We start from the raw sequence: 20,284 nt of genomic DNA, 5'->3' as shown, positions 1-20,284 counted from the left end.
CATGGCCACAGAAAAAAAAATGATCCATTAATAGCTTTTGGTGATAATGAAGAAAATATACACCTTCCATCATGAACGCAGAGAAAACCGGTGTGAAAGTTCAGACACAGAAATTTCTCCTAGCTTTTCATTTTTTCATGAGGAATTCTAGAGAAATTCTGAAGGATAGTTTAGAAATACTTTATCAATGAAAGATTCTTAGGTGGAAAGCACATACATGTTTTCTATCTTTAAAGTCTCATAGGTAATAATGAGAGAATGGGAGTTAGAAGGAATAACCACGTCTTCAAAAGAAAAATTTCAAATGAGAGCCAAATGAGCAACTAAGTTTGTGATGATTTATTGAGCTCCTCAGGAAACTGCAGGAAATTAAATTATAAAGATCTGCAAAACTAGATTGATGTATGCTTCATTGAATGTACTGTTAACGAGCTGAACCTTGAAACATTAGCATGTTGAACTGTAATTCTCAACTGTAGCATGCAAGAAGAGTAATGTCTGAGTTGTTTCTGGTTTAGCAGATATGTAAATAACTCCCATCTTTAATTTCTCATCTTCTTTTACACTGAAGAATAGACAGGTACATGGAGATAAATCTTCTATAGAGCTACCCAACAGAAAATCTTAGGAAACCTTAAATTAAATTAGGAGTTTCTATGCTGAATTCACTTTGTGGATGGGAAACATCATAATTCCATAGTGACTTCTTCAACCCATCCCTTGGAATGTGTGCATAAATTTTGTTTGTTTATCTTTTGAACAACATGGAAATGCCATATTCCATCAACCTCATTTATATCACTATGAACTATGTGCATGTCAAGGAATGACTGAAGAGTTTGTACAACAAACACATTGATTAATCCCAAACAAAAGCTGTACAAAATGTGGTATACATACAAGTGAAGGTAAGAATAAATTAATATTGGGGAAAGTCAAGAATGCCTAGGAAGAAAAAAGTGTGAGGCCAATGTTAACCAAACAGCTTGTCAGAGCCTCAGTGGTAAATGGAGAATAGATAATTCTGACTTGCTAGTCACCTTACACCCACAGTAACTTAATTCTTTCTGCGTTCTGCCCTGACTCTGTATATATTGCTGTAAACAAAGCTGACCTAATTAAGGACACTTGAAAAATAGGTAGGAACTAGGAGTTACTATGTCAGATAGGTATGCATTCCTTCTCCCTCAACATCATTTTAACATCTTACATATCCTGAACTTAATTTTTTTCTTAGATTCCACATTAATCACATTATTCACTTACTCTATTTTCATGTGATTTGAGAACCAAATCAGAAGTAACATGGACATAAAACTATTCCTGTTTGGTAGATGATGTAAGGACCATGCTATTTTATATTAGAACAACTGTTGTATTCAAAAAAATTGTTAACATGTTTGTCTACTTTACTAAGCAAATGAATGGTATCATTTCTACCCACGGACACTTCAAGTGAATCTATTAAAACACAGATTATACAGACATTATATATGCAGACACAGTCTTTTAGGTTATCTAGACTATCGATAAATTTAAATATTTGGGCATTTTAAAACATCCCCATACAATTTGTAGTATTTCCATAAAAAATGTCTCTGTCTTGGTGAATACAAAGCTGCAGCTAGTGTTTATACATCTACTTTTTTGAAACATTTTGTAGCGCTGGTTCTAAGACTCATTTTCACTACACTAAGGCATTGACAATGTAGGTATTTATGATAATCATGCTCATATCCTTTTGTGAAGAGATACAATACGAGGTTGTTGTTAATGGGGTCAGCTAGTGACAGCAACTCTAGAATGGGATGAACTGTGCCCTAGACTTCATTGGCCAGACCTTTGTTAACCCTGCAGGAGATGGGCTTGCTTAGGGAAATGAGCTTAGGCATGAATGTTCACTTTCTGTTAGTTGCAGTCCTGTCCTAGACCTCTACAGCAACAGCGTTAGTATACTGATCTCCTTAGTTAACAGAGTACAGCTGTAATGAAATGTACGCAGGAATAGGCATACAAAGACAAAAGCAAATGTACTCACAATAACAGGGATTGCTAAAGATAGTTGTCCTTGTGTGTTCTGCTCTTTTCCTTCCTGTTCTCTACTTTTGAGAATCTCTACATCTCTACACTCCATGCAATTCACAGTAAAGGATTTGAAGTGGCCGCTGGTCCTGTTTCTTACTTTCTGTTTTCAGTTTACTGCATTAAAATAACTAGAAAAAAGATACCATCCTGTCTTAGAAATACAGACTGAATGTATGGCTAAACTACATTGTTCGAAATAATCTATCTACAAGACTGGGTACTTGACAGTAACAGTTATTGAGACTGTTTATAGATACATTTATAATGTGGCACTTTCTGCATAAAAATTGCTAGTTGAGTGTTTTTACCCTGTATTCATAGGCCACGTGCCATGTTTTTCCTCTCCTCCAAGTTGTCATCTTCTTCCCTTTCAATGACCAGGCCTACAAAGTAGATTGAATTTTGAGGGAGACGAATAGGAGAAAGAGTTATAAATGTACAAATAAACAATACATCTTGAGGAAGAGATTAACTGTATCTCTATTCGTACTATGATTACAGGAATTACTCATTAACAAATATTTCAAGGAGATCTTTAGTCTATTGCAGAAATGAATGCTACCAGGAAGGTCATTTTCCTACACAAGTACAGCAGCAAGAAAGCAGGTTCAAAGGACTGACTTACTCATAAGGAAGGAGAACTGGTTCCATTAAAGCTAGATTGATGGGGAGTCAATGTCAGGGTAGAATATTGTTGAACATCTCCCGACATATGGGGTAGTTCCGGAAGAACTTTGAGGGAATGCCTGAAGAAAAGACTAGTGGAGATCCAGAACTGATTTACAGTCTTCATTTGGAGATGGCACATGGTCTATGGTATTGGTGAGAAATAGTCCTTCAGAATCTTTTGAGGGGAGGGAGAATGCTGGAGTTTATTTATGCTCTTCCTCTATGTCAGAAATTATAGAAGGGCATAGTAGTGAGGTATTTGTTGCATAAGGAACAGCAAAACGCCCTTGTAGGGGTAAGTATGTTGGAGAATGTTGGGCTATAGGACACTGTCGTATTCAACACCCTGAAAAGAATCTGCAGTAAGAAAGGCTTTCTAGACTTAAACCCTGATTTTCTTCTGAGACTTCTGTTTTGATTAGTTGTTTCAGCAGGAGCGCTATCAGACTGTTGAGCTTAAGTGCTTCTTGTTTCCTTATTCCCACGGTTGGTGGCCTATGCTTGGAAAGTGGTTCGGATTGACAAGGTCATGTCGATGCTGACATCCCTCTAAAGACTTGTTCCAAAGGTAATGAAGCAAGAGGCACAAGAAATGTGTGAAAAACACTGCTGTATTACCTTCTTCCAGAACGGTAAACTCAGCTTGAAACTGGTGCAGGCTTTCGCAGTACTGCGTTCAGTTTTGGGCCCCTCGCTACAAGAGAGACATTGAGGTGTTGGAGCGTGTCCAGAGAAGGGCTACAAAGCTGGTGAGGGGTCTGGAGGACAAACCTTATGAAGATCGACTGACGGAGCTGGGGTTGTTTAGCCTGGAGAAGAGGAGGCTGAGGGGAGACCTTATCACCCTCTACAACTACCTGAAAGGAGGCTGTAGAGAGATGGGGGCTGACCTCTTCTCCCTGGTGACAAGTGATAGGACGAGAGAAAACGGGTTCAAGTTATGTCAGGGGAGGTTTAGATTGGATATTAGGAAACATTTTTTCACTGAAAGGGTTATTAAACATTGGTATAGGCTGCCCAGGGAGGTGGTGGATTCACCATCCCTGGAGGTGTTTAAAAAAAGGGTAGATGGGGCACTTAGGGACATGGTTTAGAAGTGGCTTTTGTCAGGGTAGGTTAAAGGTTGGACTCGATGATCTTAAAGGTCCCTTCCAACCTCAGCAATTCTATGATTCTATGATTCTATTCTCATAACAAGAACAAGACAGAGGAAAAAAGGCCTATTACTTCAGAATAACACCACTTATATATCATCAAGCGCTTAGAGTGCTCGTGGTCAAAGATGATTGCTGACTATTCCAACAAGGAGGACTCAGAGCTCAGATAAGTATCTTATGATATCAAGGTGAACCAAAATGTCTCAGAGCCTAACTGAAAAAGCAGAGCTAGGAAGTAAGATCTCTTATGTGCTGTAGAAAGACGCAGTAAAATAATAGTCCTTAAAGCAGAATTGTCCTAGGTCAGTCAACCCTTCCTTTGGGTCAAGCATTATAATGTAAAAGTGTATGAATAGAATATGGACAAGTACACATTTTTGGAGGTGTCTCTGTCTGTCCTTTTGTCTTTGTGACTAAAAATTACATGATGAGGCACCTGGTGGTAGCACAATAGCAGTAATATGGTTGTTGTGGTCTTCCAAAAGGAAATTCTGAAAGGAAAGCAATTGTGAGCAGCAGGACAGTTATTTAAGCATTTATGGTGGATTTTGAAACACAGATCCACTATCCTTCAAGGAAAGTCCTTACTTTCCTTATAGGGCCTTTCAACCAAACGTGAAGTGTTCGGCAATTATTATGCAAAATTTTGCATAAATCTCAACAAAGGGGAAATACTTCTTTAGAAATGTGGAAGAAAAGTAAAGAGAAAAATAGATTGTTTTGGAAAGTTTCTACGTTTGACATGAACTTCTGAAACAAATTTTAAACTACATGGTCAAAAATTTCAAAATTGATTTTCAGATGTCTTTGGCAAAACATTTACAGTGCTTGCCTGATTTTCAGAAAGAGCTAAATTTGTCTGGTAAATCAAGCATCTTTGAAATGATAAAAGCTGGGGAAACAATCCAATCATTACTAATCCAATCATTAGAAATTGTATCATCAAAAATTAAAAAACCTAGTTTTAAAAATAAAAGACTAAAATCCAGAATTTACTTTAAAAATCAACATAAATAGGTTCTCACTTGAATCTTCAGACTATAATGTGAAATAATATCAATTCAGTTCTTGCAACTGCAAGTATAACTTATTTATATTATGATGCAGACTAATAGCCTTACTTACGGACAAAAACCTTATTGCATCAAGTAATACATAAATAAGAAACAAACAAATTTGCTAGTCAAATTGGTTTTCCATTGAAAACAGGAACAGAAGAAAACAGGTAAGTGATTCAAAAGGAAGACTGCATCAATCAACAATCTGGAGAGTGTTATTATTACATCGATGAGCCTAATTGCCTATCAGTTAGGTTGTGTGTGTATAAATATCTAGATGTAGATATGACAGATCATATGTATAAATCTCAGGGAATCAGAAATTGCTGTCATGGAAGTGTGGAAGACTGATTAATGAGGCCAGTTTTAAACTTAAAAATAAACTTTACTGCATTCATCAACAATATACATTGCTAATGGTTAGTTCTTAATAATTATTAATCACTCTTACAGCAGTTAGTCCTTAACAGTCACCCTAAATTAGCAACTAATATACAATATCACAGAGCCAATGCCATGTAATTAGCACTGTTGGTTACAGTCCTTGAGAGTCTCAGTCATCAGGGTGACCAGGTTCAAAAGCTCTTAAATGAAGGAAGCTAACACTAAAAAAGGTGTCCTTCCTTCCCCCTCCTCCAAGCCCAAATTCAAGATTTTCACCTTTTATAAAATATTGCAGTCTTTAGAGAGTTCTTAGCCTCTGACTCCTAGGAGTTTGGGAGACATGCAGATACTACTTTCCCAGGCTGCAGCAGGTGCCTTGCCTTGCCTTGCCCATCAATTGTGGAGTTTTTCTTATTTGCTGCTTCTTTTCTGCATTATACTTAAAGCTATCTTTTCACAGGTCTCAAGGTTGCACCTCTTCAGTGATCAGTAACTGACCACCAGTGAGGTACTTACAGTTCTGGGACCTTTATTTTCAGCCTGCTCCCATATTTCCAAGACCTTTGCTGTCATTCCAGGCTAAAACTCCACACCATAACAAGAGACATCTAGCATCAAGCTCCAGATAGCCTGCAAGTTTTCATAACAAGTTGACAACAAGCCTAATAGGCCAGGACTGACTGTGCCTGACACAGGCACGGTAAGGATCAGGCTTGAAGTTTGTTTCTGGCAATAGCAAAATAAAAAATATTTTTACTGAGCATGAAAACATTCACAGGTTGTTTACCAAACATGCTTGATGAGTGTGATTTTGACAGAATTCAAAGCAAGCTAATATTAATTACATTTGGCTTTGTATGCTTCTACTTTTATGAGTGCACGTGCTTTGACCACATAGTAGAGTGGTTCAAATAATGAAAACTAGTAGTGAGAAACCGGTACATATTTGCTTAGTATTTTTTGATTTTGTAGGACTTATGAAAGGAAGGAGGAAAACCAAAAGTAACAAAACTGGCTATTGATATTGAAATAATTACAGTGACAAAAATAGCAGTATTGAAATAATTACAGTGACAGTTCAGAGATAAGTATGGCCTTTAATTTACATGTTGCATGACCCACTTTGAACATTGACCAGAGAATAGTAGATGCCTTTTTCAGCCAGGAGCTGCTGATGGGTCCCTTGCTCTACGACCTTTCCATTCTGGATCACGGCAATCTTGTCAGCATTTTGGATGGTGGAGAGGCGGTGAGCTATCACGATGCAGGTGCGACCTTCTCTGGCTTTATCCAGAGCTTCCTGGACAATCTGTGCAATGAACAAACCAAAAGGTGAACTATTCTGGCAGCTGTTGTGAGATATACCTCAATTGCCATCTGTGAGGTAAACTGTAATATGACAGTGAGGGAAAGGGAATATCTGTGGCTTTAGCTTCCTGTTTTAGAATTAGCTTGTGTTGGCAAGGAGTCAAAACTGTCAGAGCAGATGATGCCATGATAGCTAAAAGGATGAGATGGAACCAGGCTCATTACTGAGATGCATGGCAGGAGAACAAGAGAAAATGTTCATAAATTGTAACAGGGGAGTTCTGACTGGATATAAGAAATATTTACTGCAAAGGTAATTAATCACTGGAATAGGGACAAAAGAGAGCTTGTTGAATCTCCTTGGAGATTTTCAAGGACTCTACTTCAAGGACCCTACACAGCACTAAGCAACCTAGTTTGAATTCAGTATTGGCCCTTGTTTGAAGAGGAGGTTTCATTATAGACCTCCAGTGGTCCCTTCCATGAGTGATTAATTATATACGGGAGTTAAGTCAGTAATCTTGGGTCAATTACTATCATACTAGTTCTCATGATTTCGCAGGAAGTCTCATGAATCATGTTTTTTTTAAAGCTAGCACTGGCAGAAGAATACTAATATGAATCTCTGCTTTCTTTTCTTTGTGATGTATTCTTATTAATACAGAATAAAATAAGAGATTAAATTTCTGTACCTAACTGGCACATAATTAAGAAAACAAAGAATCCTGGAATTATTTAATGGCATTTTCCTGTCAAACCTTATGTATGCCTAGAATTGATCAAAACTTGGTCCATAGGGTTTGAGCTTTTCAGATTATAGTACTTTTTTATAGTATTTGCCTATTTGACTAAGTACTTTTGTAGAATCTGTGTTGATTTTCTACAACTAGTTTGTACTTCTGTTATAGCAAGACTGCAGCTTTGGACTTAAAAAAGAAGTAAGTGTTCTAGCAATTTGTTCACCGGAAGTTTGCACGTTAGCCATGAACATACATCAAGGAATGCAGAGCAATGGGAGAAGCAAGAAAACAAGATTTGGTCATGTCCCAGAAAAAATGTTCTCTGGCAGCATCCTCAAACTTTTCAGGTTCTGAAGTTTGTGCCTCATGATTCAAATTTGATAGCACTTTTCCAATGGAAGCATAAACAATTCCAGGCAAAAAAATGCCTTCTTCATTGCTACTTCAATCTGCCTACTGCCATAAAGGTGCAAAAAAATTATTTTTTTTTGGTAAGGAAGAGTAAGACCTTAGTATTTATTACTATCGTAAATATGTAATTTGCATAAAACACCATATTTCCATCTTTGTGCTTTAATCTGTGGAAGTGAAAACAATAATCATTATACAAAGAAACATGGATATAGATTCTGGACTTCTGGCTCACAATCAAGTTACCTTTTCACTTTCTGTATCTAAGGCAGACGTAGCTTCATCCAGTAGCAGAATTTGGGGCTGACGTACAAGAGCTCGGGCAATAGCAATACGTTGTTTCTGACCACCAGAAAGCTGAGTTCCCTTGTCTCCTACACGGGTATTGTATTTCTAGAAACAATATATTATGTTCAGATTATGAATGCAAATCGATTCTGAAGTATATTTAAGCATATTGACCGTGACACCAGCCATCCGTAAACTGCACATTCCATGCCAATAGCTCTCTGAAAACAGATGACCAGAATTGCTATCTGCCTTAGATCTATAGATTTCAACTAGGAGACTTCTTTGTAGCACGAAGCATTTCAGAAATTCAAAGCAACAACCCCTCTAAGATTGGAAGGAAATATTATTCTTAATCAGGAGACAGAAAACCAAAGCTCAGTGAGAGTCTATGACAATACTGGGGATCAAACCCTGACCTTAAGCACTCCAAGCTAGCATTCTAACCAAGCAGTTATTCTAACCCACATTTATTCATCCTGAAGAAAAAAATAGCCGTGTATAAGATGTATCAGTTTCAGGCCAAATTGTATACTATATCTAGACATAGACATATATACATATATTTATCTATAGCTGTACTACAGTTTTGGACAGTTTTGCTTTTAATTTAGTTATATGTCAGTTAAGGCAGACCGGTCAGGTCTCCGGACAAACTCATGTGTAGGTCACAATAGTCTTTGAGTTATTATATATTCGGTTGCAAAAAGTACCAAAGTTTTATGAGACATCATTATATATCACAAGATTTCTCTACAGAGTTTTGGAAAGAGCAGATCTCGAGAAGTCATTAGAAACTGAACATGATCTGCAAAAATCATGGGCTTTGGCCTTCGTATTTTTTCAAGAACTGCATAAGGCAGCTTAATAGCCTGAAATTAAGCTGAATATATACAACATACAACTAAGCTGGCAATCTCCTTGCTTCAGGAAGTTTTGATTTGTAAAACCCACAGAAGAAAAATCCATCCAGAACTATTAAATAATAAAACATGATTTCTACCTTAGGAAGTTCCCGAGTCACAAATTACGTGAAGTTAAACAAGAATTCAAGGGAAATGTGATTAGATGTTTAGCCTTTTTGAATACCTAATTGTAAATACGTCTTGCATGATTTCATGCATCACAGGGCTTTCATCTCACTCAAGATGTTGATTCTTACATTATTATGTGTTGGTCATATATATATATACACAAAAGACTTCCTTAGCAATTTGTAGGAATACTAGAAATTTAAATTCTGATTAAGTATAACTCGAAGAAGAAACTTGTCAGTCTAGCAGAGTCTTTTATGTATGCTTGAGATAAACAGGTCCTTAAAAAGAAATGTTTAACTCATTTAAAAACACACACCCCACACTTACAGCTCTCTAGATAGAATTGTGGATTTTCTTCCCTGGTATCTTAAATTTTCAGCTCCCCACCTGACAATAGAGTCTCCCAGAGTGAAAATAAGTATAGTAAACATTATTAAGAATGGATAAGATTTAAAAATCAGTTTCAGATCTATTTCCATCTCAGGGAGTTATTGTACCCCAGGGAATCAGAAATGGACACAATTTTCTCCTGCCACAGTAGGTCATCTCCAGTTCTGAGAAGGAGAAAAAAGAAATAACTTACATCTGGCAGAGAGTCAATGAAGGAATGAATGTTGGCTTCTTTTGCTGCCTTAACAATTTCCTCATGTGACACCTGCCGAGTGTTATCCCCATATGCGATGTTTTCAGCAATAGTGCAGTCAAACAGCATTGGTTCTTGTGAGACAATACCAATCTGAGCTCTCAGCCACTGGATATTTAGTGTCTTTGAACTTTTGCCATCAAAAAGCTGAGAAACCAAACATTTTAAATGTCAGTCACATGGCTATATATGTATTTGAGACTTACTGTAAATACATAGACAGAAGTTGTGCAATTGCAGCTCTTTCCTTAGAGATACCATATTGAAAGCTCACATAATCCCTTCCCCTCCTTCTCTTCTATGCTCCTCCAGCAGGTGTAAAGGGAAAAAAAAAAAAAGCATGAAAGGAGAAATTACTTTCAACTACATAGGTATTTGCCATCTTTTTTCCTTAGAATTCCAATGGATTTGCAGGCTGCTAAAGTCTGCTTCCTGTTCCTTATTTGATGTGAAAAATCACTCATGAAGCTAGAGAATCTAGCATTACACATTTTGGATCCACCATACCAAATAGCACAACTTTTAGGCACAGTTTCTCTCTTTACCAGACTAACGTAGGACTCACTGCTGTGAACAGCTGTTCTTCTGACAGTGCTTTTAAGCATACACTCCTTTCACTTAGTTCACAGTGCAATGGAGCTTGTAAAGTAGTCGACTGTTTTTGTGGTTTCTATGTGCTTTTCCCCCAAGTCTTTTCATAGAGGTCTGTGCTTTTCCCTTCAGTAAAGCATTGTTGGTTATTTATGGACACAAGGTCAAAAACATGGGTGATGAAGTTGCACTTGGTTACGCATACTTTTGGGGAACCTATGCTGTTTCTTTCTACACATCAGTTTGCTACACTGTATGGGCATTTCCAACGTCAAAAAAATCTTGCCCATTGCGTCTAGGCCTTATTTAAGTATTGTTTCATCTTTTATGAGTATCTCTACACAGACAAGTTCTGAAATCCTTCTTATTCTCACCTCATCCAACGCAAAATGTGTGGGTTCCTTTCCAAACAAAATCTCTGAGCACATTCACATCAAAGAGAAAATGGCAATAAACGATATCATTATGTGAAAAAAAAATATGTAAAGTTGCTGAATAAGTAGTGTGGGAAACCCTAGATGTATTTTAAACCAAAATTAGTAAAATTATTTACAATCTATCGCTTGGTAAGTGGGCATACTCTGGAAAATGTTTCTGACAAGCAAAAATCATGATAAAAATTATTTTTGTCAATGTTCACTGTTCTAGGAAAGAACATAGATGGCAAATTCTCTTACTACATTTTACAGAGGTAGATACGTATATTTAATGACTTTTAAAGTGTTCTTAACATAAAAACCTCAGGAAATTTGCTCTGAATTCAAAGCCATCACTAGGCTGTAGATCAGGTATATTTTTACTACAAAGATGTTGTTTCACTAATTCATTATAATGTGGGAAACCAGGGCTTTTTCCATTATATTGTTTAATTGCATTTAAATAAGGAACTCTGATGAGACACTGCTTGTCATTAACATTAAAAATGTTAAAAAAATTAAACTAGAAATATATATTATACTTTATCACATCACATAAAACCAAATGAGCACCATCTGACTTAACATGTTGACATGTTTTTATGAAAATACTTACCATTTCTCCATCAAGTGGATCATAAAATCTCTCAAGCAGCTGAACAACGGTGCTCTTTCCACAGCCACTGCTACCAACAAGAGCCAAAGTTTGTCCCTTTTCTACTTTCAGATTCAAACCTTGGAGGATTTTGACCTCTGGTCGGTTTGGGTAGTTAAACGCCACATCTTTGATCATTACGTTTCCCCCAAATGTTTTCTGTAATTGAAATAGTATCACTGTTACATCTTTAAGACAATTTGACAGATGATTCAAATAGAATTGCAGAAGTCTTTCTTTTTCTTCCCCACTGAAATCAACAGTTTTGCATTTGCTGGAAAGCTGACTTTAACTCCGTGGTCTGAATCTTTGTGATGCTATAAAATCAAAGTACAGCACTGAACTGTTTTGAAAATGCTCATAATTCTGCTGGTTGAATTCTACACAAGTTGTACCTTAACCAGATTTTCAAAACAAATAACCTTTAGATAGTGTGGGCGAAAGCTTGGTCCATGTTGTGTTTGGATAAAGTTTCAAGGATACATTGAGACAAGAACGTAATCAGTAGTAGAGGAAAAATCAGTTTGAAGGAAGTGAGAAGAATACTGCCCATATTGTCAATCAATAATACCACCCATTACACATGGCTTACTTACAGGCTTCTCTCCTTCCTCGCTGTAGCTATCTATGGAGGGTACTCTTTCAAACAGCATGAACAAGTGGGCAGCTGATATCTTGGCTTTGGCATAGTCTGGAGCAAAAGAACTGCTTTGTCCTAATGCCATTGCACCAAATACAACAGCTGAAAACACCCTATAAAAGAAATCACGAAAAAATATAGATCAATAAATAGACAATGAAGACAAGGAAAATGGAAATGGGGCTGCAGTCAGCTTTTTCTTTTACTTGGAGAAAAAAGGGGACAATTTAAAAAGAATAAAGCAGTAACCAACTATTATTGCTTTAATTACTCATTTAACTTCAGAAATTTGCTTTTATCTTCTTTTAATGAAGTGAGATAAACAAGCCTCCATCCCAAATACAATGTTTTTGTTAATCATCAGCACTAATTTCTTTAATTATTAATACTGGTTAACTAGATGAAGTCTCAACTGGGGCTAGGAGGAAAGTGGTCAATGGATGGTAAAATCATTACTCTAATCCTGTTCTACTGTTGCTGTGGTTTCGTCTCTACGGTTCAATGACCTCTGGGAGTTGGTGACTCAGTTTTAAGGCATCAATGAAAATAAGAAATCAAGCCTATAACAAGGTAACAATACAGATTTAATTTGGTATCACAATTCTGCTGGAAAAATTTGAAAGGTTCACAACACCAACAAAAGGTTTAAAATTGTGTTATTATTGTTTTATGGTGAATGTAGATATATCTTTACAGGCTACATTAGAATGCCTGCTGTCCTCAGCTATTAATTACTGCCGCACAACGTAGAGTTATTATTTACTGAGAATTGGTAATTGACATATGAGACCTCTTAGCCTGTTTTAAGGCAAAGTAAAATTAATTAATTTATATGATTTTTTTATCTTTTGTCTTCAGAGCTATATAAACTAATCTGTTTTATTCTGCATTTGAACAGCCTAGAAGGGCTGACACAGTTTTAGGTCAGACAAACCCTTCCAAATCTAACTGAACCACTGAAAGTTCACTCCCCCAGCTGGCTAGAGATGTTCAGCTAGCAGATGGGATGCAGACACTTTCCAACATCTTCCAGTCAAGAAGAGCTGTGTTGCTGTGTTAACTAACTTTAATCAGGTTGCCAACAAAAAAATGATATGATTGAGGCATTGAGGTCAGTGATATCCATACCGGTAGAATCTCATTCTTTTCATACTTGTTTCCATAGACCTTTATTGGGCTATTGCCTCTTAAATTAGAAATTGTGTTTCTTCCGAGTTTATATATGACCTAGAAGAATAGGACTTTGGTTATGATAGGGGGTCTTAGGTATTATGGCAAATGATTGGATAAACAGTGATTATAACCCCAAAATATAAGGGTAAAAAGCTAAGCATAAGCTACTTTAAATTTTGTAGAGTTTCTGTCCTTAAAAGCCTACAAACTGCCCTTAGAGGGCATAATAGTACATAATTGTACTATTCCTTGTATAATTTCAGATTGCAATGGATACACCTTCTAAGAATACTGCAAATTAGAATCATATTTTATTTGCAGTACCTGTCTAAATCAAAAATAAAATGCTCCACCTGACTATGGGTATGTACAGTACTCTACACGCTGTTCTTACATTCAGGGTTCATGCTTTCATTTCACACACAAAATTGGTTCATTGAAGTAAACAAGCTTCTTATCATAATGTAATCTGAAATAATTTAGTCATCCTTCTCTTAGAGTGAACAGCATCTACCCTATGGAATCCTGTTCTCCAATTAATTAATGTGTATTTCAGAGAAGATTTCAAATTTCAATGAATAAACCTGACACAGAAAAAACAAAGACAACGATGACCTATTCTTAAAAAGATTTTTACAATATTATTATGTGTCAATAAACAGGTACAACTATGGTTTTTGTAGAATGTGCAGAGGACCTCACAGCTACATGAACAAAAAGATTGGTGAGAATAAACAAAATGATGTAAGTGGGATACTGTGTCAACCTCTGGAAAACAGAGAAATAGAGAAAAGGAAATCCAAAATCAGACCCACTTGAACAGCTCAGACTCTGTAGTCACCTAGAGAATCCACTTTGTAATATGCTTTCGTTATATTTAAGTACAGGAGGACTTGCCTGTTTTCTCATAGCTTAGCCAATGGATTCATGGTATCTCTAGCAGTAGACAAAGAGCTTTCTCTGGACAGTCATATAAAAAGATTGCAAAAGAAATACTTACAAAAACACACTTTTATACTTCATGTGTCCATTTACCACTAGATAGGCACCAAATCGGAAACAGCCAGCATAGGTAAAGAACATCATTGCTTGTGAAAGGGCAAAACAAAATCCAAATATATGTGCCTTCTTCACAGAATTTCTGTAAGAAAGAATGCACATTTTCATGAAAATATGCAATCATACTTAAGTCCTAGTATGCAAAAACCAATAAATTGACTTCAGATGTTACTGTTATGAATGGGAAGTGTAGTCATGCCTAAACAACACAATCCCTTGTCTCCTATTAGACTGTGTCCAAGAGAAAAGTTAGTTTTGTTTCCAGAATTTCATTTACTTCCAGGAACAGCTTGGAATATGGGTGCAGAAATGGGTGACACCTTAGCTGCTATATATAATTATTGTCTTACCATCTCATAGTTTGAGCGTTAAAACGCTTTACAGTTCAGTCCATGAGTACCACTTTGAAGATGTAAATTTTACTACTGCATCACATAGGAGGAGAAAAAAAAAGAGCAGAACTGTTAGCTCACCTTCAGCCAAAGCCAATTTTTTCTGTCATTTTTTCTTTACTTGCAATTTCGTGTTAACCAAATAACAAAGATATTAAACAGTTCAATATTATACACTTGATGATCTGTTTCTTTTCAATTTTATCAGTGAAAAATCCTCTTTCAAATAAAATTAAGCCGCATGTATGATGCAGAAACTACATTTTGGATGGTAAAACTATACCTATAACTAAAAGCAAGGCGAGAAAAAAATTTCTGTAACTATGAATTCTACAAGAAAAAAAGACAGAAAATATTTTAATGTTACCGATGCTATTACTAAGTCACAACTGTATGGTTCATTCTGGAAAAAAATCCCAAACCAAAACAAAGAGAGCCAGATTCACAAGTGTGCTTTTTTTTTGATTAAGAAGCTGTTGTGACTTCTTTTTTACATAGCTGATTTGTGTACTAATCCAGTGTATAAGAAGTATATCCAGTATATATAATCCAGTATAACAGACTGACTAAACTCAATTTTTATAAAATAGAAAGTCTTTGTCTAATCAATGGTTTAACATGCACTGAAACATTAACTGAAAAATGCATGTTGTTTCTCTTCCAGACAAACTGACCCGCAGGGCAATAAATTCTTATTTATACTAGAACAATATTCAGATTAAAGCCTTGGAGCAATCCCATCAGTGTCAATCCTGAGAATGGTTAGGCACTGTTCTACAAGTTAGATATGCACTCAAAACCTAACAGCCTGAGAAAAAAGCTAACGTAGTATCTTTTACATCCTGCATTGTGCTCTCACCCCTCAATTATTATGGTGGATGTATTAGCAGCACCCCTACTTGCCTCCAATCATCTGTGTACGTATGCTGTTGTTTCCTTTACTTTTCTCATGGATGTCTGAAAATTAAACATTTCATTCTAGAACAAATAAAACTTTAATTGACGGTATCTTTTCAGGTTTTTATTTTAAGACTTTTTAATTTTGATTTAGTCCAGGCAGATTTATGTTCCTTTTTTTTTTCAGTCACAAGCCAATAAGTAATTATTGAAATGTTTTCAATCCTATTCATACTTTCAAAAATGGCTTAATGCAATATTCAATTTACATTAAAAAGTTTTAAATTAAATATCTGAAACACTTCAGGTGGGAGGTTAGATTAGGTGACTTCCAAAGCTCACTTAAAACTAACATTTTTCCAAATCAAGTGACATTGCAATAGAAGATACCAATATTATCACAGAAAATTAATTAAATCAAAGGACAAAAATGTTGACTGGTTGTTGCATTTGTTAATAAAAAAATATGCAAAATGTTTACATTAATTCTGAGGTAATTAAACTATATGTTAAATCATACACACTCACCAAAAAAAATCAATGTTAGTCCAAGTAAATGTTTTTAATTTATTCTATAGTTTAAATACAGATTTTTTTTGGCTTAGTTATTTTTATTATACCTGTATGGTACGTGCAAATGTTCTCCATACATGGACTCAAATTTTGCTTCTCGGGTCAAACCAACAACAGTTCTAATATTTTCTATGGCTTCTGTGGCAATCTGCAATAGAAACACAAATGTTTTAACCAAAAGTTAAGGTTATGTTGCAATTTCTTATTCTAAACTAATAAAAATAGTCTGCTGGAATATAATTTTATATTTTTTATAATTGCTATTAATATTGATTGATATGAAAATGAAGCATTTTACATTTTTCTTTTTATGACAGCGAGATTTTCTGACGATGCTCAGAGTTTTCTGATAAGGCCTCTTTAACGTCCTCCAAATAAGTAGTGAAAAAACATTAGACAGCAATAACAATTATGGCGAAGATACTCTATAAGAAAAAGAGCAATTTAGCTTCCAGCCCACTGAGTTTGGACTATAATCAGTATGTCCAGGTTACTTTTGTGCCGAGACCCTAACTTAGATCTCAGCAGCAAATATTTGATCTGATCAATAATACCTTCTTTAAGCTTGCAGATTCTTTAGACTTGAGTCATTTGCATGCAGAAAGGTATCTAGTAACATTTGAAGGCAGTAGATGCATTCCTACGTGAGAGCAACTGATTCAAGGCTTTTACATAGACTGTTAAGTCTATGTAAGTGCTCATAAAGTCTTCCTCAATGACCACACAGTGAGGCTAGGAGGCTGTATGGTCAATTCAGACCATATGCATGTAGAAGAGGATGAGGCTTAGAAATGGCCAACAGAAAACACCTGGAACAATCACATCACTTTAGACACCAGAACTAGTGCCACATCCCTCTGTTCACCTCTGGCTGAAACACTGGGCTTGAGTTTGTGACCTACAAATTGCCTCTGGTTCAATATGTGATATATTGGCTATTCCAGTTGGCCTCAGCTGCTCCTCTGGGAGGGCAGGGATTCCCACATGCACTGTATTATACCTGACAGTCCCATAGGGATGGATGTTTTCAATTTCCTAGTGTATCTATCTCAGATAGATTAAACACGTATATCTAGGCTCTATTCAGTTGCCAACCAGTCTCGTTTCTAAGGATAGGTATTTAGCAGGAAAGCTCACTTATGAGCATAGATACTGTACAAATGTACAGTAATAAGTCTGGTCATTGGTCATAGCTAACATAGGTTCACAAGGTGAAAGTCCTGTTCAACTGACTTAATTTCCTTTTATGACAAGGTAACCCATCTAGTTGACCAAGGGAAGTGAGTAGATGTGGGGTTTTTTAATTTTAGCAAAGCTTTTGATACTGTCCCTCACGCTATCTTTCTGGACGAAATGTCTAGCATACAGCTAGACAAGTCCATAATGTACCACTGTGGTACTGTTATCTTTGTTCTAAAATATAGGGATATATTTATCTCATAGCCTCAGTAATGCTTGTGCCACTGTTTGAAAATTTGCACATAATTGACTAACTTATTGACTTGAATGTAATACACAATGTTAATGATAACAAAGAAATTAAATAGATTTTATTCTTAGTTATATTATCTCACCAATACTCAAAGGAATAGTCTTTCTTTTTCGTTAGTAACGTAAGTTCAGCAACCCTTTGCAGAAAGCAAATTTTCCAGGTAGAACCCCCTTTTCATTGAAGAAAATTGATTTTAAAAAACTTGGTAATTGAATAAAATGCCCGCACTGTAGCGCTTGCTCAGGTGGCCTCAGGGGAAACTCACACATTGCTAAGAAAAGAAAAGGTTTTTCTCAAGCTTTGCAAAAAAATGATGAATTTTTGTAACATTTTTGGGAATTCTTCACAATCTGCTGCGTTAAGAAAGTCTCTAGTGCCTATTCCAAGAATTGTCAACTTTTTTCTGTCACATCTTACAACAAAACAATATGAAATAAATGTGTAACCATCAGAAAGAAGAAGCAGAAGAAAGGTAGTCAGTTAAAAGGAAAGGAAATGTATCCTTTGGCTTTTATGAAAAAACTCATGGAAAGATCATTACACAGAATTCATTGTGGACTTGGAGGGACAAAAACATTTTTCAGCAACTTTATCTACAGACCCATAATAGGAAGGAAATAAGGAAGGAATAAAGGAAATAAGGAAAGGAAATAAAGGAAATAAGGAAACCAGAAAATAAAGGTTCTTTAAGGAAATAAAGGAAATAAAACCCATCTAGTAAATAGGAGTTACCGGTTGGGGGTTCAGATTCAGGCTAAGACACCCGAATTTAGGTGTCTCAACTACCAGTGTAGTCAATGAATACCTATTCAACAGAACTTAGAAAGCAATTCAGCTGCCTAGGCACTATGTGCCTACCTAGTCTCTTTCTCCATGATTGTCAACTGACATGGGAAGGACTCTAACTCAGATGCCCACATGCAGGTGGCTTGTGCCATTGGAGATGCTCTAGGATACTCAAAACATTTGGGTAAGGCATGGCAGATACAACATAGAACATAAAGTAGACCCATACCCTTCTGAAATGTCAGCTGGAGGCCACCCAGACACTATGGCATCTCCAGTAACTATAAGGGGACATTAGACTGCTAGCACATACACAGACCCATACATTTGAACATCAAATCTGAAGATTAATACCATTCCTTATATGCATGGCCTTAGGTAAACGATTCTCTTCTCAATAACTTTTAAAAACAGTAGGACATATGAAGGGATTTTAGAAAAGTTTTCCCTTGAAGAAAGCAATATCTGGGAAGTGATGGAATAGCTGTTCTGTTCCAAAAGGATTTTTGGAATGAAGTGACATTAAATGCCTTCATTTAATTTCTTAAACAAGAGTCTAGCCTTCTCGCTTTTCAGTTCTCATCTTTCTCTTCCACTCAAGAAATAAAGGAATGGCAAACAGAAACCAGTAGATATATACATATTACCCCTGCAAACATTAATAAGATGAAAGAGAGAAAAAAAAAAGCAGTATAATACATATAAGATAGATGACATGCCAAAAAGGGATGACAAAAGAAAAAGGAGAATGCCAAAATGAAGAGGGCTGCAAAATAAGGAAAACAGAGAAGATCAGAACAGGAAGGAGAAAAGAATGTGCCTGAATAGTGCTTAGCACATTCTGCGGTTTATCGATTATAAAATATCGGTGAATAACGTAAGTCTTCAGTTATGCTCTGCAGGTCCACTAGTGTAACTACATAGAGTCTGGCTGTCTCTGGAACTTAAGTATGATATGTTCTGTGTTTGGAAGTAATACATCCATCAACAATGTGTTGGTAAACGTGACTTTATGCATTAAACAGAAATAGATACACTTCTCTAGACTCACCTTTCCTGCAGCTTCCAGCTCTTTTTTATCTTTTTTAGCATGCCCAGCCAACATCTTCATTTCAATCATTCCTGCCACTGCAATGATTGGCACAACAGCTAAAAGTAGCAGGGTCAGCTGCCAGCCATAAATTAATGATATAATAATTCCAGTCCCCAGGTTAGCTATATTTTGGGCAGTTAATGCCAGTCTGACACCAGTTGCCTGGAGGAAGAAAAAAGACATTTCTTGCTGAAGTAACTGCATCCTCAATATGGCAAGCATTTTCACCTATAATATTCCTGATTCTCAAAGCGCTATTTAGAAAGTCTAAACTCAGTTTTGCTATTTTTCAAAATGTGAGTTTCTTAAACGATTTTGTAAAACATTATCTAGATCACATTTAATTCTTCTCTCCCCATATTCTGATTCCTTAAATTTGCACTGCAATTTCTAAATTCTGCTCTTGAAGATGAACAGACTTCAAGCATATCACATATTTACATTTACAGCTAAACATTAACATCTGTCACATTTTGTAGATCGTGCCTCAGTCTTTAACAGTGGAGCGAGCTGTTCCCTGGGCACCCAGCCTCATGAGCTAGGAGACAGGGAGGGGAAGCTGGACGAGATCATCACAATTAAAGAGGAAGTGATCAGTGACCTGGTACACCGCTTGGATGCACACAGGTCTATGGGACCGGATGGGACCAAGAGTGCTGAAAGAGTTGGCAGACATGCTCGCCAAGCCACTTTGTGTTATTTACCTGAAGTCATGGCTAACTGGGGAGGTCCCAATG

At 36.3% G+C, this 20,284-nt stretch overlaps 1 protein-coding gene across 13 annotated transcripts in view; it reads right to left on the bottom strand.

Annotated features, from left to right (window-relative positions):
• Positions 1 to 5,088: 5,088 nt before the first annotated feature.
• Positions 5,089 to 20,284, bottom strand: part of ABCB1 (ATP binding cassette subfamily B member 1) — a 63,524-nt gene continuing 48,328 nt past the window's right edge. For 6 of the 13 annotated variants that reach the window (XM_054191544.1, XM_054191547.1, XM_054191541.1 and 3 more), the window contains 8 exons: positions 19,506 to 19,709; positions 16,224 to 16,324; positions 14,256 to 14,396; positions 12,039 to 12,195; positions 11,404 to 11,601; positions 9,721 to 9,927; positions 8,059 to 8,205; positions 5,090 to 6,662 (listed from right to left, as the gene is read on the bottom strand). In XM_054191544.1, coding sequence (XP_054047519.1) covers positions 6,456 to 6,662; positions 8,059 to 8,205; positions 9,721 to 9,927; positions 11,404 to 11,601; positions 12,039 to 12,195; positions 14,256 to 14,396; positions 16,224 to 16,324; positions 19,506 to 19,709 — 1,362 coding nt within the window. In that variant the 3' untranslated portion in view covers positions 5,090 to 6,455. Of the gene's footprint in view, positions 6,663 to 8,058; positions 8,206 to 9,720; positions 9,928 to 11,403; positions 11,602 to 12,038; positions 12,196 to 14,255; positions 14,397 to 16,223; positions 16,325 to 19,505; positions 19,710 to 20,284 lie in introns of all 13 variants that reach the window. The other 7 variants (XM_054191536.1, XM_054191539.1, XM_054191537.1 and 4 more) reach the window with 2 other exon arrangements.

Source organism: Rissa tridactyla, chromosome 2 (assembly GCF_028500815.1).
Source record: "Rissa tridactyla isolate bRisTri1 chromosome 2, bRisTri1.patW.cur.20221130, whole genome shotgun sequence".
Taxonomy (NCBI): domain Eukaryota; kingdom Metazoa; phylum Chordata; class Aves; order Charadriiformes; family Laridae; genus Rissa; species Rissa tridactyla.
This window is presented reverse-complemented; position numbering and strand designations above follow the sequence as displayed.